We start from the raw sequence: 21925 nt of genomic DNA, 5'->3' as shown, positions 1-21925 counted from the left end.
CAGTTAATAAATGCAAAGAAAAATTGTCTCGAAAATTTACTCAGTAATAAAGAAAAAAATTTTAAACAATTTAGAATAAAAAAATCTCAGGAGCTATATATATACACAGAAATAAATTAATTCACACAAAGAAAAAGTAAAAAAATATTAAATTCAAATTCAAACAGCGGCCATTTGTCATCACCAAGAATGAATTCTTTTTTACCGACAATTTTGGTTCACAATTATGTGCGCTACCATCGCCCGGCAGGGAGAAAAAAAGAGAGAAAAAAAAACATCACCAAGCATCCATTCACACACACGAGCACACGCGGAGCTCCAAAAATAAAAAAAAGTGAAAAAAAGAAAAAAAAATAAGTTTAATTACCCGCGTTGATCATGGCATCCACCGACGAATTAACAGTTGCTGCACTTATTCACAATAGTTTATTAAAAGTTGATGCTTCATTAGCAAAAGTATTTCAAACTAAAACAAAATCCGTAAGTACCAATATTTAATTAATTAAATTATCACCGATGAAAAATGAACACCGGTGCATCGCCATTGCCCACGTGTGTAAATTATATTTACTCATTGTTTAATAATTTACATTTATACTCATTTACACCTGCAATACCATGTTAATTTTATCAACAATAATAATTATCAATTTAATTAATATAAAATCATGTGTTTGATAATGTTTATAATTTAATTAAAATTAATTTTAATTTTGTTTATACTTCACGTGTTCGTGGTCATCCTAACCAAACTTTATTTTGTTAAACAAGTTGAAAATTAATTGCTCGATTATTTTAATTACAGCCAGCATTGCCAAAAGGTTCACCAACATTATTAGAAATATTTCAACAATGGCAAAAAACAACACCAAAAAAGTTATTAATTAAAGCAAATGGTAAAAAGTCAGATTCAAGTTCTGATGATAGCAGTGAAGATGAAAAACCAGCACAAAAAACAAAAGCTGCACCAACACCAGCTAAAGTTGTTCCAACAAAAAAAGCTGAATCATCATCAAGTGACGATTCATCTGATGAAGAAGAAGCAAAAAAACCAGTTGCTAAAAAAGTAGTTGCTGCTGCTCCAGCCAAAAAAGCACCAGTTGTTGCTAAAAAAGCTGAATCATCAAGTGAAGATTCATCTGATGAAGAAGAAGAAAAAAAACCAGTTGCACAGCAGCAAAAAGCAGTTGCAGCACCAGCTAAAAAAGCAGCAGTTGTTGCTAAAAAAGCAGATTCATCATCAAGTGAAGATTCATCTGATGAAGAGGAAGAAAAAAAACCAGCTGCTAAAAAAGTAGTTGCTGCTGCACCAGCAGCTAAAAAAGCTGAATCATCATCAAGTGAAGATTCATCTGATGAAGAAGAAGCTAAAAAACCAGCTGCTACACCAGCTAAAAAAGCACCAGTTGCTAAAAAAGCTGAATCATCAAGTGAAGATTCATCTGATGAAGAAGAAGCAAAAAAACCAGCTGCTACACCAGCCAAAAAAGCACCAGTTGCTAAAAAAGCTGAATCATCATCAAGTGAAGATTCATCTGATGAAGAAGAAAAAAAACCAGCTGCTGTACCAGCCAAGAAAAAAGATAGCTCAAGTGATTCAAGTGACTCAGAAGATGAAGATGTTACAAAACCACCACAAAAAGCTAAAGCAGCTGCTCCAGCAGCTAAAAAAGCTGATTCATCATCAAGTGAAGATTCATCTGATGAAGAAGAAAAACCAGCTAAAAAACCAGTTGCAAAACAAATAATGTAGCAGCTAAAAAGAAGAATCAAGTGAAGATTCATCTGATGATAGTGATGAAGAAGAAAAACCAAAAGCCAAAACACCAGTTAAAGCTGCTGTTGCTAAAAAAACTGAAGAATCATCATCATCAGATGATGATGATGACGATGAAGATGAAGAACCAGCCAAACCAAAACCAGCTGAAAAAAGAAAACGTGAAGAGGATGCAGATGAAATTGCAGCTGAAGCAACACCAAACAAAGTTGCTAAAAATAATTATGACAATTTTGTAAAAGGTGGCTTCAATGGTGACAAGGTAAGCTAAATCATGCTCCATCTTTATTTAACATTTTTTATTTTTTTATCAATTATGGCAAATCCTTAATTATAAGAAAAAAAAAAAAAAATAGGCAAAAGTATTTATTTATTTAAATTCAAAATTAAAATCATAAAAAAATATTTTCATAGTCAACACCAAAAAATTCGCCATTTCGACGAGTAAGGGATGAAGAGATCGAGCCAATAAAAGCTGAGTTGTGTAATAATTCATTTGAAGCTAAGGTAAAAATAAATAATTAAAATTTACAGTTTCAAAAATGGCAGGTCATTCGCAGGTCATAGTGGAAGTTGAAAATATTAATTCCATGTTGTTTTTATAATAGCATTATATTGTTGAAGGTGTTATGAATACCAAATAATTAATAATAAATAAAAATACTTTTGCCTATTTATAATTGTTAAATAATAATCAGCTTCCATGATTGTACTAAAGCGTATTTTGACCTGTTATTTTTGTTACAGCCTGCTAAAGATGATGAAAACTGTTTTCAAAAACATGATGGTGGAAATAGGAGAGGACGTGGAGGTAATTCACGTGGAGGAAGAGGTGGTTTTGGTGGTAGAGGAGGTGGTGATCGTGGAGGTTTTGGTGGTAGAGGACGTGGAGGAAGAGGTGGATTTGGTGGTAGAGGTGGTGGTGGTGATCGTGGAAGCTTTGGCGATCGCAATGGTGGTGGTGGTGGTGGTGATCGTGGTGGCTTCCGTGGCGGACGTGGAGGACGTGGACGTGGTGGATTTGATAATAACAGAAGTTCATTCGGTGGTAATGACAAACGTGGAGGTGGAAATTTTAACAACAGAAATTCATTCAATGGAAATAGAAATTCAATTGGCTCAATTGATGCAGCACCACAAAACAAAAAAATTACATTTGACGAATAGACAAAATTATCAATCAATTAATTAATTAATTAATCATAGGATCTTTTTTTTTTTTCTTTTTTTTTTTTGTTCATTTTTGAAAATAAATAATTGTTGGTTAAATGTCTTTCTCTATAAGAAAAACACCTCTGGATTTGAAACCAACATTTTCATCACTATTAGTATTTCAATGTTATAATTTTAAATATATTTAATAATAATTATATTTTTTAATTGTTTAATTATAATACAGAGAGGAGCTAGAGGTTCTTGGGGTGAAAGAGCAAATTTGGATTTAAAACACACCAGAGGTAAATCATTTAGACATGAAAAAACTAAAAAAAAACGTGGTAGTTATAAAGGTGGACAAATTGATTCAGTATCTGTTAATTCTATTAAATTTTGCGACTAATTTATAACTGTACATTACCAATCAACACCTCATTTACAAAAAACAAAAAAAAACATTTTTTTTTTTTTTTGTTTTACAACTAATTACATGTTTGATTTTATCACAACTAAAATCAATTGTATGAGAGAAAAGAAAGAAAAAAAAAAACAAATTATATAATTTTGACTTGATTTACACGTTAATTTGTTTTTTTTTTTTTTTTTAATTTTTAATTTTGTAAATTATCTATTAATAATAATTGTCCTTAATTGAAAAAAAAAAAAAACAAAAAAGAAATTTGACGAATTAATAATTTTTATAATTATTATTACTGTGACTATTGTAATAAGTATGATTTGTGAACATCCTGGTGCATTTTTTTTTGCACGAAAATGATTTAGAAAAAAAAAAAAAAAAGAATGAATGAAATATAACAATAAAAATATAATTATTACAAAATAATAACAATTTGTTTATTTATTGTCTATTTATTTTAAATAGTTTTTTGTTGAGTTGGAATAATTTTATAGCTTGTTTTCTTGAGTATTTTATTTATTTTATTTGCTCTGTTTTATTCCATTTTTATTCGTTTGGATTGCTTGCTATCCTGTCCTCTGTTTCCACCTCGTTAGCCACAATAATGAAACCAGAAAAAGAGTGTAGTATCCCTCTTTCTTACAAACACACCAAGTTTCCACAGTAGTCAACCTCTGAGCATCCATCTGTGCGGACGGAGGTGCTCGACCTCAAACAAATATTTAATATCATCTCAGTGTCATGTACCCACTTTTGTGAATTTATTTTATTTATTTATTTATTATTTTAATTAATTAAACTTTTTTTTTTTTTATTTTAAATATTTTTAATTTATTGCTACAGTATTTATATTGTTTAATTTTTGAATTTGTAATTGTAAAAACTTTTTATTTTATTTAAGAAAGAAAAAAAAAGCTGGTTTTTTTATTTTTAAATTTATCTGGTATTTATTTTTACAAACAAGATGAATAAAATGCAACAAAAAAGGGTAAGTAATTTATTACAAATTTATTTTAAAAAATTAGAAATTTATTTTACTAGTAATTTAGATTTTTTTTTATTTTGCTTTTTTTCATTTGAGAGGATTTATATAAAACCCTATTTTTTGAGATGCAGACATGATTTTGGGGTTCTTGGAATGCGGGGCAATGAATGAAATATAGGTAGACGTTTCAAGATTAAAAAAAAAAAAATATAAACTCACTGGACCCTTTTTATATGGAGAAATGAAAAATATATATTTTATCTTTTCAAACGCATCTTTTGCACCTGCATCCTCTGTCAATAATAATAATTCGAACAAAAAAGGAAAAAAACCCTTAGAAATTTCCATAATTTGATAATTAATTTTGAGAAAAAAATATCTATTTCAATTTTTAAATATTAGAAAATAAAAATTTATGTAATTTTATATTTTTTTTTCTTGAAATTTAAGAAAATTTAAATTTCATTTCGAAAATATTTCGATCGAAATTATTTGAATAATTTTTTTTCCACCACAAATTTATATGCTTAAAATGAGCAAAAAAAAATGTATTTTTAAAAAATTTTTTTGCAATTGAATTACTATATCGAAAAGCAATAAATATAAATGAAATAAATTTCGATTTAATTTTTTTTTTTCGACTAGTATTTAAAATAGAAAAAAAAAAAAAATTTCGATCTTATAATTTTGCAAGTTTATAATATTAATAATAATCATTTAAAAATAAAGTTTAAAAAAATTTTTAAACAATTAATAAAATTGATACAATTTATAATTTATTTAAAAAATATTAAAAAGAATTTTTGATGATGAATTTTGTCGACATACCGTTAGGAGGAAACGAATGACCCGTTGCCTTTGAGTCAAGATGACGAACCGAAGGTCGTACCGTTAGTCGTTTTACTTTAAAACCTACATATATTTTTATAAAATAATATACATGGATTAATACACACGTGACATCACCAAGCTAAATCCCATATAAATTATTCAAAAAAAAAAAAAAATCAAGCCAGTATTTTGTAATCAAGCATAACAGTTAATGTAATCATCTAAAATAATTTTTAATCTTCAATGATCTCCAAGACTCCAACTATCCCAGGATGTTTATTAAAACTATATTTTTAATTATTTTTTTTTCTAGATGCAGAGTCATTCGACAACAATACTTCTTGGTATTATTATAATTATTTTTGTATTAACACAAACAACAGTTGGTAGTAAAAAATGTGCGGGTAATGGTTTGGATCTTAAATATGTATGGGGTGATGCTATGACAGATTCACCTGATTGCATTGGACCCAATAACATGCAATATCCATCGTAAGTTTAAATAATACCCACCACATTTGCATAAATTAAAAAATACATTGAAAAAATTAATAAATGTTTGATGGTTTTTAAATTTTTTAGAGCAGCTATTACGAGAAGTTTTAAAAATTTATGGGGAGGTAATAGTAGAACAGCACGTTCTCATAATAATCAAAGAATAAATGATCCAGAATCAACGAGAAAAACACTTCTTCATAACTACCAAATATCAAAAGGCGAAGTTACAATATCAAATACAAGAAACAGTAAGTTTTAAATTGTAATAATTATTTTAAAAATAATATATTATTATTAAATTTTAAAAACATAACGGTATTGCCAAATAATAAATATTGTTGTAAATTCTTGTTAAATTGTTGGATCCATGATAGAAGCTAGTAATACAGTTATTATCTTACACTAACAACTTGAACATAAAAAATATATATATACATTTTATAACGGTATTGTTGATTTGTAAATGAAAAAAAATATAAATAAGAAAAGATTGATATTATTTTAAAATATACACATGCCAATAATTGTTTTAAAAATAATAAATAATAATTGAATGGTACAGTTGTTGTTAAAGTTGAAGTAGTTGTTAAATATATTTTAAAAAATTTATAATTTATTATGTTGAAAATTGAAAACTAACTGTTGCTGTCTCATTGAGTGAATAACTAATGAGTAATGACATTGAGTACATGTTATTATTTATTATTTTTTTTTAATTTTTTTTTTTAGGTCGTAGTTACAGTTCAAAGGAGACATGCGGATCACCAGCTCGACTTTGCAAAACCCGCTACAACACAACAGCACCAATGTATGGGGTCAGCTTGACTAGCGGACAACCAGTAACAATTGTTCAAAAGTTTCCTGACCTACTGCAACAAGTTGTCTTTGAAGTTTGCGAGTATGTTGTTGTTTTTATTATTATTTAATAGCATCAATTGACATTATTTTTATATTATTTTGTTGAAATTTAAAAGGTGAATAGACATTGTTAGCTGAAAGAAATTTTTATCATTTAGCTTGAATTTTAAAATTAAATATTTTGAAAATTTTTAGTTTAAAAAATGATAAATTAATTAAGTCAATAAATTACCTAAATTGTTTAACATTTGTTGCAAATATTAATTTATTTAAAGCTTTAAAAAATTGACGTAGAAATTTAAAATGAAAAAAAAAGAAAAATCCACCTTTTAAATATTTTACCTTCTCTTTTTTAAAAATAATTTTCAAACTTTAAATTAAAATAACAAACTGGATTTATTTAAATGATCATTCACAAAGTCTCGTTTTTTTTTGTAGATAATTTCTTCCTAAAAATAGTTGAATTAACAATTTTTTTTTAATTGATTTGTTTGCAGATCCAAATCGTGTGATGTGATACGTGGTGAATGTACACAAACATATGTGCCTTATTTATTTTTGGTAATACCACTTGGTCCAGTAACACTAACTGGTCAAGACTATGTACTAGTTGAAAGTGGTTGTGTTTGTAAACCAAAAAATTCATCACCCTCATCAAATAATTCACCGGAAACTCCCCTAGTCCCAAATCTTTCATGAAATTAATTAAAAAAATAACTAAATTAATTAAAAAAATAAATTATTTAAACAATAATAAATATTAAAAACAACAAAAATTAGTTGATATAATTTTTTTAAATAATTAAAAACATTCCAAACAAGCCAGTGAACTTTTTGTGTGTGTGTTTTAATAATTTTTTTTACTCAGAAAAATGATTAATATGCTCGTCTTTTTTGTGTCATCAACTCATCATTCATCAATGATAAATGTCTGGTTGTTGACCTAAAGAATATGCTATTATTTCTTCTGGCAAATTTCTCACGAAATTATTTGTGTTAGCAAGCATGAATAAATAATAACGGTGAAGATAATATCAGTGATCGATGAATGAACAAAAAAAAAAAAAAAAGTATCAAAGCAATACGATGATATTTTATTTATAAAAAACAAAATAACAATTTAAAAATGAAAAAAAATGAATATTATAATGATGTGGAAAATATGAATAAATAATATTTCCTTTTTTTTTTTTTTTAAATGTGGTAGAGCTGGTAACACCACTTATTTTTTTGCTGATATTTTATATTGCCCTGTTTAGTTTTATTTACAAACCGGACCTGAATTATAAAAACCAAGATGATGTTTTTTTTTTTCTCGACCACACCCATCATCTTCATCTTCATCGTCATCATCTTCATTATAAAAATCAACCATCATTCTTAGATAATAATGAATAATTATCAAAATAATAAATTTTTTTAGCAAAATTTAATTATCATTTCGAAAATTTTAAATTAATTTTATACATTTAATTCAAATTAACCGTTAACTTTTGCAAAAGAGAGATCATTCACCTTACAACTTGAATATCATTTTATTTTTTTAAATTTTTTCTCAAAAAAAAAAGCATGAAAAATTATCATTTCGAAAAAAAATCGAAATTTTTTTTCGAATAATTTTTTTGTTCAAATAATTAAATAAATATTAAAGTGATATGTTTAGGAGAAATTTTTTTTTTGTCTAGATGATTGTATTGATAGTTGATTGATATTAAAAAAATAATTCTGATTAATATTAATGCTAATTAAGGTAAATTAATCGACGATAAAATAAAGCCAATGTTTACTATTGTATTCAAATTGTTTTTATAATAATTATTATTAAATATATTTATTAATTATTATAAATATCAAATGTCAATGACACATAATTTTAAGTGTACTTTTTTATAATTAATAATATATTTGTATATTTTTTTTTTCTTTTGAAAAACATGTTAATTTACGACGAGGAATGATCTAAACAAATTTATTCGTGAAACGTATTATGTGGTTTTTTTTTTTTCTCAGATTATTATTATATATCGTTTGTAATAATTTCACTGACATAGATATTATGTATGACTAGCTTAAATTAGTTCGAACACAGTTTTGCATGAAAAAAACATACATACTTGACCTTCAAAATTATTATTTGACAATTTTTTATGTACGAACAAAATACACTGAATTTTTTTTAATAATTATTTGTGTTTACTCTTTTTTTTCTCTTCGAAATTTATCAATATTATTATTATTATTGTTTAAAGTATATTCTAAAAATATACAATTAAATAAAAAGTACAAATTTTAAAGTTGAACATTTAATTTTCGAAATATTTAAACCTCAATTTGATAGAAATTTTAAATTTTAAAAATAAAAAATTTTCTTTTTTTATTATGTTGTTATTTTTTTAAATTTATGGAGGAATTTTATGTTTTTTTTTGTTAAATATTAAACTGTTTAATTGCCTTTTGATAGATATATAATTTTTTTAAACTTTAAAATTGAAATGAAATAAAAAAATTAAATATTGAGCACCTTTTTTAAATTGATACTCGGGAACATTTGATAAATCTATCGAAATATATATAATAAATTGATAAATATGAAATAACAATTTTAATGAATAATAAAAATTATCAAATGCAACAAAATATTATCACAATTATATAAATTATTTTACTATAATTGTGATTATTAAATTATTACTTTAATTTTTGATTAACAAAAGAGACTAAACTCGTTGTCATGTTTACTTAAAAAAACAAATTAATTAACAAGCATTTGTTTATATAATTAATTAATTACGTAATAATAATTAATTACCATTAAAATTACATCTTTGGAAAGACAATAAACTGCGAATATAATTATTTATAATTAATAATAGATATATATTTACGGCTACCGTGGTTTGTCACAACGATCCTCCAAATATATTCAATTTTTTTTTTCTTTTTTTTTTCTTTTTTCTATATTAATTATTAATGTTATATTAAATATATATATTTTTTTAAATATATCATTATTAATTCGACAATCACGTATTTTATTTTCTCGCTGATAATTTTTTCTTTTCTTATTATTATTTTTCGTCAATATAAAAAGAAAAAAAAAAGTCGATTTAGCGTGCGCATTTATTGCCGGACTAGAATTGAGTTTTACATATTATTTATTACGAAAAAAAAAAGGTATGATATTATTGAAAAAATGTAGAAAAAATGTTGTAATAAAAAATTCATAAAACTAAATAAATTTAAAAAAAAAAAAAACCAACAAATTAACTCGTTATAAATAATTAAATTTTGTTTAATTAATAGTTACGATTTGAGAAAAATTTCAAATTTAGAATAGCTTTTTTTTTACTTGGCATTTATTATGCCAATAAACTGATTGAAAAAAATGAAAATATATATATATATTTACACTACACTAATACTTTGGATAAACAAAATGAGAAAAAAAATAATATTATTTTTTTAAATGTTTAACGTTGATATATCTTATTTGTTGATTATTAATCTTAATGAAAATTAGTTGTCACTTTCAGCGTAATCATCACTATCACCACTGTCAAAGTTTAGTGATTTATCATGACGTCCATCTTCTGGATAATCTTTGGCAAAACATTGTCGTGTTTTGCTGGCTTCTTTGTCACTTTTAATGGCATCTAAATTTTGTGGATATGTATCATCTTCAATACCGGGATCATAAAGCCTTCAAGATAAGAAAATAAATTTATAAATAAAAAATAAATAGAATAATTTAATTTATAAATACATACATTTGATCATTCTGATCATTTCCACTTTCTTCAGCTACTAGAAGTTCATACTCATCAGCAGCAAAACGATCCCAATCAGAAAGCTATGAAAAATAAACAAAATAAAATTTTGAATAAAAAAAACAATTAAGTAATATAAATTACATTCAATTAATTACCTCATGACCATCAGCATCATGATCTCTTGTTGAAGCAAATGGATCTCTTTGTTCATGATCTAGATATTTTTCAAGATTAAAAAATGTATCGAAAAATATTGATGTCATTTTACATTTTTTTAAATCACTCAATGATATTTTTCTTGGTATTGATGGATGTATCATATCAAGCATTTGACATAAACAATCTTCAAATGGTAATGTTTCCATACCAATTGCTTCCATACGATCCAATTGCTCTTCATAAAAATATTCCAATTCATACATTGATAAATAACCATCACCATCAAGATCCATACATCTAAACCAATATTCAATTGCTGTTGGATGATTTTTATCTTCTTCAGATAATAAAAACCATACAAATTCAGTATAACTCATTTTATCTGAATGTTGTTGTGCACCATTAATACCACCACGTGTTACAGCACCACTAAATACACGTTCAATTAAACGTGTTGATAATGCATGATCATTATGACGTGTTAAATCCATTTTATCAATTAATAAATCATGATCACGATCAAGTTCCCAAAATTTACAATAAATAACATAAAAATGTTCATAACTAAAGTATGATGTTACTTGATTAATGTCTTCTTCATGTTCAAGTAAATCAATAATATCAAGTATATTTGATTTACGTATTTCAGTTATACTTATTTTACCAGACCAACAACGATTAACACAATAAAAAATTCTAGCAATAACAGTGTGTACATAACGTGAATGAAATTCAGTTGCTTCTTTTAAAAATGTTAAACCAGGATGTGTTTCAACAACATCTTGCACTAAACATACAAGATCTTCTGGTAATAATTTATCACTTTTACCACGTGTATTTATATTTATAAATTTACTAGCTTTATCATGTGAATTTTTATTTAATTCTTTCCAATAATCCAAAAAATTTGTTAATTCAATTGTTGAATTTTTATCACCACCACATGCCATAAATAATGGTATCTTCCAGTATAATGGTAAATCACAAGCTTTTGTTATAATATTAAATTGTGATTTTGTTGAACGACAACCTGGTAAACTTTCAAATGCTTTTGTTATTTTACATATTGTTGCTTCAAGTTGTGACAGTGATGTTGGTTTACCACCCGGATAATAAAATCTACACAATAATTAAATACAATTATTATTTATCAATTATTATTATTATTATATATTTTTTATTATTACCTTGGTATTCGAACATTTTTATTGGCTTTAACATGTCTCTGAAGAGTTGTATGAGGTGGCAGGGCTCTTGATTGTTGCTGCAGTATTCTCTCACGTACATAAGACTACAAAAAATAAAATAAATAACAATCAAACTAATCAATTAATTATAAATTAAACCAAATAACTTACCTGTGATTTTTGTGTATTATTTACATCATTATTTGTATTAGTATTATTATTTAATCTATTTGTACCAATTGATGATTGTCTTGGTCCACGTTTATCTAGTAATAAATCACTTGGACATTTTTCAAATATAAGTACTCTTTCAGCAACAGATCCACGTGTTAAAAATGGTCTTACTGGATTATTAATATTTGTTGATGATGAATTTGTCGTGTCATTTGCAGCTGCTGCTGCTGCTGCAGCTCTAATATGTTGTTTTTGTTGATTTGTTAATTCAGGATGTGGTACTTGTTCTAATCTTGTACGTGGTGAATTAATTCTCGGTCCCCATTTTGTTGTTGTCGTTGTTGTTGGTAATTGTGTAGTATCAATTTTTTGTATATTATCAACTTGATCAATTGTTGTTGTTGTTTGATTATTTTTTTTATCTTCAAGTTGTTTTTTTTTATTAAAAAAATTAACAGCTTGTTCACTTATTAAACCATTTGTACCAATTAATATTGGTTTTTGTTTTTTAATTTCTGGTTTTTGTTTTTTAATAATAATATTATCAATTGGTAATGTTGTATCTTCACTTATAATTGAACCAGTTTTTAATGCATTTATTAATCTTTCTTCTTCACGTGCAACTTCATCTAAATATGATGCTGCTATTTGTGTTGTACGACTTGTTGATTTTGATGCTTCTGATGTTATTGATAATGATGATGATGATGTTGTTGTTGATGTATCATTTAATAATTTATTTTTTAATGGCCATGTTGTTAGTCCAGAGGACTGACCACCATTATTATTTATATTATCCACTGTAATAATTTTGGTTGGTGAACCAACCAATACACTCATTGGCCTTTTTGGCTTGTCAATAAATATATCATCAATTTTATCACTCAAATTTGATAATGTCGATTGTGATTTTTTTATTTTTGGTCTTATTTTAATTTGTGATTTAATAATATCAGTATTTTTTTCAAATTTTTCAAGGGCAAATTGAATTGACGAGGGTAAATTTTTATTTAAATATGATGATTTTTGTTGTCTAGCACGATCTTCAACAACAAAATTATTAACAAATTTTACAAGTTTATTTTTATCATCATTTAATAAATCATTTTTTTCATCTACATCATCATCATCATCTTCATCACCATTATTATTATTATTTAATAAACATTCAAGTGGTTCAATAATATTGCTATTATTATTAAAATTTTGTTGTTGTTGTTGTTTTGTCAATTGAATTGTTGGTGTTAATGCACTACCAAATTTATCAACAGCTGTATCATTACTGTGACAATTTAATATTTCAGTTGGTGCTAAACCACGACTTTTCCATGTTTGATATATTGCCTCAGCATGATCACTTATTTGTTTAGCAATTGCAGCAATATCCTCCTCACCCGTGTTATCATCAGTAAATTTTTGACGCATTTCATGTTTTGCTGTTGCTGCCATTTCTTCATTGATCTTGATTTTTAATTTATTTATTTTTAATGATGCTTTTTTGGGTTGTTATTAAAAATCAGTTGGACTGGTTTCGAGTAACTGGCTGACACGGCCAGTCACTCGATGATTTTATCAGTAATAATGATCCAACAATCATTCTTTAAAATTATTTATTATTTATATTATTATTATTATATGCTTAGACATCTATGTCGCAGTGAAATTCACGTTTCATTTCCGCATTGCAGGATCTGAAAGAGATAAAATAAAAATTACTTTGTGTTATTTTTATACTACTTGAAAATATTACGAGTTGTCGTTTTAAACGTGTTTTTTTATTTTTTTTTATTTAAATTTTATTTATAGGAAGATTGTTATGGTGTAAAAACAAGTTAAAGAAAAATATTTATCTTTATCTAAAAATAAAATTCAAATATTTTATTAATAATCTTGTCTATTGAGTATTTTTATTTTTCATTTTAAAAAAATAATTACTTTTAAAATTTTGATTGTTGGATTTATTTATTTTTTTTTTTTGATGCTAATTATTTTTGTGGTTGTTAAATAAAAGTTCATTTAAGTTTATACAATATTTTAAACACTTGCCAAGTTGTTTAAAAATAGTCATTTTGTGTGTTTTAAAATAAGGAAATATTTTTTTTTTAATAAGCTTATACAAAGTGCCAAATTAAAAATTGTCATTTGTGTGTAAAAAAAAAAAACAAGTTGTTTTATGTTGATGTAGGTTTATTTATTTATATTTTTTTGATTCTTTTTTTGAATTGTATGTCATTGTTTATTTTTATTGCTAAACATGGTCAGTGATGATGTCAATGATCATTGTCAATTACGACAGTTTGCCAAATGAAATAAATACAAGGTCTTTTGGTCTAATAAAAAATTATTTTTTTTCATTTAAACCAAGTCATAAAATAACAGGTAAAAAAGTAGTTGTATAATAATTTAGAATAAAAAAAATATAATAAAATTGAGAAAAGAATAAAATGTTAAAAAGACATAAAAGAAATTATTTTTTTTTTTGCTGAATAAAAGAAAAATGTTTGGGCTTTGATTATTGAATGGTCATATGAAAAAATAAATAATAATTTATAAAAATCAAAATAAAATGACAGGTATTGTGGGGGCGGGTGTATGCATACTCGTATGTCTAGAAAATGTGTCATAAAAGGTATGGTTAAACATGCCTCATTGAAATTCCATAACGCAACAAGTTTTTTTTTTATTTTTGCGAAACGTGTCTTATTTCTACGTGGGTTATTTTTTTTTTCATTTCATTCTTTTTAACAACACGGTTAATGAAATAAATAAACATTTATTTACAAATTTAATTTGATGATTTGTTTATATAATAATTTTTTACGCATATATTCGATTTTTTTTTAATTAAAAAGAAAAAAAAATAATTTAAATTAGATTTTAGTTTTTTAATTAGATGGGAAATGTATTGATTTATAAATTTATTTTAGCAGATGATAATTTATTGACATAGAAATAATAATGGAAATTAAAATTGAAGAAAAAATTTTTGTAGTAAAAAAAAGAAATCATTTTTTGTTAATTTAAAAATCGAAATTTAATTTTTTTATTATTGAAAGTGAATGTAAATTGAGGTTGAAAAAAATTTAATTTAGTAAATTGGTTAATTGTTTATAATAATAATGACTATTGTTATGATTTAATAGAAAAAAATTATAAAATCGAAAAAGAATTGAAATCGAAATTAATTTTTAATTTTTAAATAATTACTAGAGAAATATTTTTTTTTCTACAAATTTAATTAAGTTTAATAAATCCATAATTTAATAATAATAAAAAATCAATAAAATATATCTTGAATTTAAGAAAAAAAAACTAGATTAAAACTAGATTTACAAGAATAGACAAATAAGAAAAAAAAAATTTTTATAAAATCAAAAGTGACTTTTATTTTCTAATCAGCACGTAATAAAATAAATAAAAAAATTTATTCACCGTTATAAATTAATTCATCAACTCGATTAAAATGTAAATACATCAATAACAAAATTTATAATCGAAAAAAAAAAAAAAAAACATGATAGAAATTAGAATACAGCTGAAAAAAAAAAACGAAAAAAAAAAATAGAAAAAAAAATTTAAAAATAAAATTTAAATATAAAAAAAAAAAAAAAAAAAAAAACTAGTTAATAATTTAACAAGATCTAATATTCTAGATTAGAAAAAAAAAATAAAAAATCTAGTTGAAAAACAAACAAGGTGAATGAGTGAGTGGGTTTCGATTTGATGAAATTTTTTCTTCTTCCTGACATTGATGGTACTTTTGGTTATCAAATTTTGAATATCAACAATATATATATTATTGTGTGTTAAATTTTATTTATTAAGATATACATAATAATATATAATCGTCTCTGGTTGAGCCTCGACTGTGATTCGTTTATACTCGCATCGTGTCGTCGATCTAAGAATAAAACACACCAAGCAGCCATATTTGGCAATGGTCGAGGCTGTTAAATTTTTCTGATGGCACATAAAAAGTAAATAAATTAATTAATCTATTAATTATCATTCAATTTAAAAAACATCATTCAGTTCATCATCGATCACATCATCTTCACCCCAGCTGCCGACATCAAACCCATCAAAAATATTATAATGACTCTCGAGAAATGACAACTTTTTTTTAAAATAAAAATTTCTCTTTCAACTTCCTGCTTTAAATATAGAATTTATATATTATATTTATAATTTTCATTTTTTTCTTAGCTACTTGAAAAATATTAAAAAAATATAATACAAATAAATCATCATTTTTAATTTAATTTTTTTCTACAAAACAAAATTAATTTAATCAAAAAAATTATCTAGAAAAGTAAAAAAAAATATACTATTGATAAAAAAAAAAAATAAAACACTTGTATCAAGATAAGATTTAAAAATTTAAAAATAAAATACAAAAACCTATTAACAACAAAATAGATAAAATAGAAAAAAAATTTTTTTTCTATTACTTTTTAATTTACAAATATGAATTTATGATTATTGATGAAATAAAAATTTAAAAATTGACCTCGAAACAAGCCCACTGTAAATAAAAAATTTCAACACGTGATAATAAATCTTTTGATGATAATGATGATGATGAAGAATAAATGTAAGTCGAGGGTCGCACCCACCTTCTCATCCATCAATCGATCGATAGTCATTGAGACCATTATATCTGCTCTCTTTATTTTTTATTTATTTTTATCTATTTTTATTTATTGTCATCATCATCATCATCATCATCATCATCATCATTATAAGCTCTATTTATTTTATTTATACATTATTTATTTGATAAACAATCAAACTGTCATTGAATAAATTTTTTAGAATTTAATTCACCTTTTTTTCGTAGACAAAATAAATCAGATAGAGCCTTTTTTTTTTCATCAAACTATTTTTACTATTTTATAGAATTTTTATTTTGGAGTAACATGTTGCAGTTGGATAAAAAATAAAATTGGTTTTTCCGGGTATTTCTTCTTGGAAAATTCATTTTATCTCATTGGCAAATATCCAAATCTTTTAGCTCATGAATTTACAAAATCCCTTGGCCAAATGTCGGCAAAAAAATTTCTCCTACTTTCTTACCAAGATTAATAATAAATAAACTTTCAAAATTACATTATTTAAAAAAAATAATAAATGATATTTGAAGGGAAGAATATGATCCAGGTGATGGTGATATTTGTTATTTTTTTTTTGTAAAAATGGAGGTAACTATGAGAGAAAAGAGAAAAAAAAAAAAAAGAGAGAAAAAGAGAAAATCGATGCTACAGACGAGACGTAAATATTTCTCTCTCCACTCTGGTTACAATATTATTATTTAATATTAATTTTAACCACATTGAATTAAATTTCATAATAAAAAATATTAAATTAATTATGTTTAAGGCTGAGCAATGTGGTTGTTATTTAATTGAGCGTGTAAATGATAAATTACAAAGTTAATTGAAGTCTTACCGAGCATCAAGTAGAATTTATTTTTTATATTTTTTATTTTCCATTGAAATATTCACTTTAATTTTTTGCTCAAATTAATTATTAATATATTCACTTTATTTATTTATTTATTTTAAACAATTCACTCCATTATTTACACTATAAAAAATTTATAAAAATTAAACCAATTCACTCATTTTTGTCTTGATCAATATTTGTTTAGTTTTTTTTTTTTTTTTTCCTTTTCTCGTTATATCATTTATTATTTAATCAATTTTTAACTATTTCCACGAAATTATTTGTCAACACAAAAGACGAAAATAATATGTGCTTGTTGAATAATAAATTATAATTAATAAAAAAATAAAATATAAAATATTTGACGTTAAAATTAAAAATAATAATTAAACAAACCGATCGACAGAGAAACAGATAAAACACTGGATGTGACTTATTTCGACACACACTGTCATTCTTTTGTGTGTTGATAATAATAATAAATATTATAATTGTGTTTTTTTCTGGGTGTGGAGAGATGGTTTGCTATTGGTTCAAATGATCCACCATGTTTTTATAAAGCTGACTGATCATTGGTTTAAATATCTCAGCGGGAAATTATAAAAAATTTATTAAAAATTTTAACTATTTTCCATTTTTTTTTTAAATTTATTAATAATTATTATATTGTTGTTGAAGCTATTAATAAATTTTTCAATAATATGTATTTTTTTGAACACTTTATGTGACAAAAAAATGATTTTGATTCAACATTTAATCAGGATTTATTTAAAGAAATAAAGAATAAATTCAAATAAAGTTAGTTATTTTATCGTTATGAAAAAAATAATATCAATTTAACATTTAATCATGATTTATTTAGAGAAATAAAAAGTAATGTAGTAACATTTTTAAATACAAGATTACCCAATTGGTATGACTGTTCTTGTTTTTAGATAAGCATCACCTAAATTACAGCAACTCTGATTTTTTTGAAAAAAATAATATATAAAACATAATATAAAAAATAATTAAAAATTATTAATAATTACATCATAACTATATCGCTTTGCCGCGAGGAAATCACTCAAGTATTTTCTTTCACTTGAAGTTATGTCTTCCTTAGATAGAATACTTCCAGTAATTGTAGTTAAATCTTTGATATTTTAATTATATTTCAAGATCTATTCAAATTTTCAGACATGTTTTTTTAAGACTTTCTCCTTTTGGTATATCAAAATTTGTGAAGTCATTTTTACTTGGTCTTTGCAATTTTATTCCAGCTTTGTTATTTGCAAGATCCCATAACTCAATGCAGTTAGTCCAATTTATTAAAGAATGTAATTGTGGACCAATTTGTCCACAATTATTGTAAATAAATTTGGTGCAAATTTCATTTAAGGTAAATGATTGTATCATATTTTTGTAAATTAAATAAATAAATGAAATAAATAAATAAATCGTAATTATTTGAAATTATCAAGCATGTACGCATATAAATGTATCAATTGCAAAAAAAAGAAATAAAGTTATTTTATCGTTATAAGCATCGACGATTTGAAGAAAATGGAAATTTAATCATTTTTTTTTTATGAATTGATTTAAAAGTAAATTGGCAGATTTTATCTACCAGGGAAAGTTCACGCTCCATGTTGTTAAAGTAATTGATAATATATTCATGACATTTTTTTGTAATATCATCCTTTTCCAATTCAAAGCTCAATTGTAACATCAGCAAGACATTTTTTGATGTGATTTTAGTTGCACCTTGCAATTGACAAGCAGCTGTATCACTAAATATTGATTGCATAAAATCAGCTGTTGTTTCGCTTGTTTTTTTATTGTTTGGAAGACAATAAGCAGATAACTTCCCACGCAAAATGACCATGTCAGACGATAGCTGAAGGCATGATGCGTGGGTACAGTTGTGTTTATATACAAATTTAGTGGCAATTGAACTTTTGTCTTCAACCAAAGGTTTTGTTATAATTTGGGTAAATTGGTGAACAACATACCTGCCGTCCTTCTTTCTTTGACACATGTTTTTCTGAAATGATTTTCAATCATTCTGTTTTTCCAAAAGACTATAAGTTTATTGTAACTATAATTATCTATGACTATTATAAAGCAAAAATTTTTTAAAATGTATATTTTGGGAAAATTGATTGATTTTTGTTGTAGATTCCATTTTTTTTGTTGAATATAGGTGTCAGAACAAATGTTTTTCCTTCGACGACTTCTCCTTCGGGTGCACGACAAAATCGGCACTTGTGCCCTTTTTTCTCCGAGACCATCTTGTAAAAACTATGCGAAGATTCTAATTTGGTGACGCACTCATCGCATAGAATTTCCGACGAATTGGCATCTCTAACTATCTATTAAATTTTGCAAAAGAAAATGGAAAATAAATAAATGGAATTAATGGTATTATTTGGAAAGAAGTAAGAAAAAGGACAAACAGTATAGAGCTCTAGGTGGAAATAAATACCTTAATCGAAAAATTTTTTTGTCATTTATTTTCCTTCATTGAATATACAGGAAATAAACTTTTTCGAGTCCTCTTCGTTGTCTTTTTCGGATGGTTATTTTGTCACCAGTAAAACAAAATCTACATAAATTTAAATACTGTTCACACGACATTATGATTAAATATCGCATCCACTTTTAACATACACACACTATACTGACGTCAGTACTGCTCATTTTACTGCTCACCGAAATTAACGTTGGCAAGCTCAACTGTAGCTGAGCAGCCACGGTTTAACTTTCATTTTGGTGAACGTTTTCGTCATTTTGGTCAACTGGAATTTTTAGGTATTCGATAACTTTTGTCGCAAAATTGATAATTTTTCGGATTCCTACTTCCGCAATTTGCCCCTTTTTATTCAATTTCTTTACTTTTATATCAATTTATATGAAATAATAGGTGCGTTTTTTCTCTTGCCGAATTTTCTGTCGAATTCTTACTTCCGCAATCTTCTTTTTACAATCTCTTTACTCGTTATAATTACTCGAAAAAAAGATAAATTGTGGAAGTAGAAATCATGAAAAAACGCATCTATTGTTTGTCATTGGTTCGCAAATATTGCAGGGGGAAAACATAAAAAATTCATTTAAAAATTCAATTTTTTTTATTTTTTTTGTTAAATTTTATTAATAATTATATTGTTGTTGAAGCTGTTAATAATTTTGTCAATAATATGTATTTTTTTAAACACTTCGTGTGAAAAAAAAAATTTTTTATTTAACATTTAATCATGATTAATTTAAAGAAATAAAAAGTAAATTCAAAACTATATCGTTAATTAAAATTTATCAATTAATTGAAGTATGTGTTGTTGTTCAGCCTCTCGCCATTCTGAATCACCAGCATCTCCCAAATTACCAGCGTATTCTGTAAAAAATTTAGATAAATTTTAAAATAAAGTTAAAAATTTTATTATCATTGAACACGATTATTGCTGACTATTACCTCTCATAATATGACGAATAGTTTTTAATGAAGCTCTTCTTTGTGAAAGTATCCTGGTGACTCTCTGTTTAACAGCTGGTGGACAACCAGCACAAGCTTCAAGAAGAATAAAATCAACCAATTGTAATGTAAATAATCCACCATCAAGTCTTTTTAAATATGATTCTTCTTCTTCTTCATCTTCCTAAAGTTAAAAAAAAATCATTTATTATAATATACAATAATCATTGATTCAATTTACATTTATATTTAAACAAACCTTGGTATTACTTTCAACTTGTTCAACTTTTTCAAGATATTTAAAATGTAACTCCATTAATCTATCAACTTTTTCATAATCATTTTCAGTAAATTTACTCAATAAACGTTGACGTTGTTGACCTTTACAATTTCTCAACATACTAGCAACAATTGACACAACATGCTCTTCATGTTCATCAGTTGTAAATACTTTTTTACGATTTTTTGATGGTGTTTTCATGAACAAAGGGAATATTGTTCTCAAGCCAAGAATATCAACAAATTTCATACAATTGTCTTTTCCATCTGGACCATTCATAGCATGATCCAATACCTAAAATATAAAATAAACAAAATATTATTAATTAATCATTTGATAAAATGATTTTTATTATTTATTTTTTAATTTACTTTTAGTGATCCATTTCTAGACATTTTTTTTTCACGAAGCATTAAATTCATGAGCTGCAAGCCTTCTCCTTTTAAAAATTTTTCTCTGTTAACTGGTACAATTAAACTTGATATCAATACATTAAAAAGATTTTCCATCATTTCTTGTTCTTCAGCTGATTGTGGATCATGTCTCTTGTAATGCTACAAAAAAATAAACATGAATTAGATTAAAATAAATATGAAAATCATGAGAATTAAAAAAATATATTACAGATAATTGTTGAAGAAGAACATCAATGCCATCAATATCACCAAGAAGTAGTTTATTTTCTTGTGTTTGTTGTAGTAAAATTGATAATAATTCACTGGCATATAATTTATTAGCATCAAATGGTATTTTAGCTTTCAATCTACGCAATAACCACTGTAAAAGTCCCTGTTTTCCAGCATCAACACAAAGCTCTGGTCTAAATTCCAGTAAATTTTCGAATATAGCTAAAACAACAATGAAAAAAGATGATTAATTAAATGATAAACAATAAATAAATGTTAATTGAATGATGTATTTTAAATTACCAAATTGT

General features: G+C 24.9%; 4 protein-coding genes and 1 long non-coding RNA gene across 5 annotated transcripts; 3 read left to right on the top strand and 2 right to left on the bottom strand.

Moving 5' to 3' along the window:
* Positions 1-296: 296 nt before the first annotated feature.
* LOC122859997 (nucleolar protein dao-5-like) lies at positions 297-1744 on the top strand (the record flags this gene model as incomplete). Its single annotated transcript, XM_044163636.1, has 2 exons — positions 297-480; positions 806-1744. Coding segments are annotated over exons 1-2 (1041 nt in total), but the record flags the coding sequence as incomplete, so codon positions are not given.
* Positions 1745-1747: 3 nt separating this feature from the next.
* LOC122859994 lies at positions 1748-3204 on the top strand. Its single transcript, XR_006374410.1, has 3 exons — positions 1748-2039; positions 2192-2284; positions 3177-3204. It is a non-coding gene; the product is annotated as an uncharacterized LOC122859994 (long non-coding RNA).
* Positions 3205-4216: 1012 nt separating this feature from the next.
* Positions 4217-8048, top strand: LOC122859993. The gene is made up of 5 exons (XM_044163633.1): positions 4217-4338; positions 5480-5658; positions 5749-5912; positions 6394-6562; positions 7020-8048. The coding sequence occupies exons 1-5, from the start codon at positions 4315-4317 to the stop codon at positions 7219-7221; spliced, it is 738 nt and encodes a 245-aa protein (XP_044019568.1). The 5' UTR covers positions 4217-4314; the 3' UTR covers positions 7222-8048.
* On the bottom strand, positions 7398-17707 carry LOC122859992. Its single transcript, XM_044163631.1, has 6 exons — positions 17261-17707; positions 11810-13503; positions 11639-11742; positions 10448-11570; positions 10290-10372; positions 7398-10222 (listed from the first exon to the last, which is right to left on the bottom strand). Exons 2-6 carry the CDS (start codon positions 13259-13261, stop codon positions 10039-10041), a joined length of 2946 nt encoding a protein of 981 aa, XP_044019566.1. The 5' UTR covers positions 13262-13503; positions 17261-17707; the 3' UTR covers positions 7398-10038.
* A 2654-nt stretch (positions 17708-20361) lies between these two features.
* Positions 20362-21836, bottom strand: LOC122859995 (beta-catenin-like protein 1; the record flags this gene model as incomplete). The annotated part of the gene is made up of 5 exons (XM_044163634.1): positions 20362-20630; positions 20709-20892; positions 20968-21282; positions 21360-21542; positions 21613-21836. Coding segments are annotated over 5 exons (995 nt in total), but the record flags the coding sequence as incomplete, so codon positions are not given.
* Positions 21837-21925: the final 89 nt, after the last annotated feature.

Source organism: Aphidius gifuensis, unplaced genomic scaffold (genome assembly GCF_014905175.1).
Source record: "Aphidius gifuensis isolate YNYX2018 unplaced genomic scaffold, ASM1490517v1 Contig10, whole genome shotgun sequence".
Lineage (NCBI taxonomy): Eukaryota > Metazoa > Arthropoda > Insecta > Hymenoptera > Braconidae > Aphidius > Aphidius gifuensis.
This window is presented reverse-complemented; position numbering and strand designations above follow the sequence as displayed.

What these genes read in the sequence shown, in the direction of transcription:
- LOC122859993 (XM_044163633.1), top strand. Translation starts at nt 4,315, where the DNA reads ATGAATAAAATGCAACAAAAAAGG. An exon ending in ATAAAATGCAACAAAAAAGG is followed by an intron (nt 4,339 to 5,479) that starts GTAAGTAATTTA and finishes TTTTTTTTCTAG; the next exon opens with ATGCAGAGTCATTCGACAAC. An exon ending in AATAACATGCAATATCCATC is followed by an intron (nt 5,659 to 5,748) that starts GTAAGTTTAAAT and finishes TAAATTTTTTAG; the next exon opens with AGCAGCTATTACGAGAAGTT.
- LOC122859992 (XM_044163631.1), bottom strand. Translation starts at nt 13,261, where the DNA reads ATGGCAGCAACAGCAAAACATGAAATGCGTCAAAAATTTACTGATGAT. An exon ending in AAAAATGTTCGAATACCAAG is followed by an intron (nt 11,571 to 11,638) that starts GTAATAATAAAA and finishes ATTATTGTGTAG; the next exon opens with ATTTTATTATCCGGGTGGTA. An exon ending in ATGATGCTGATGGTCATGAG is followed by an intron (nt 10,373 to 10,447) that starts GTAATTAATTGA and finishes TATTTTTCATAG; the next exon opens with CTTTCTGATTGGGATCGTTT.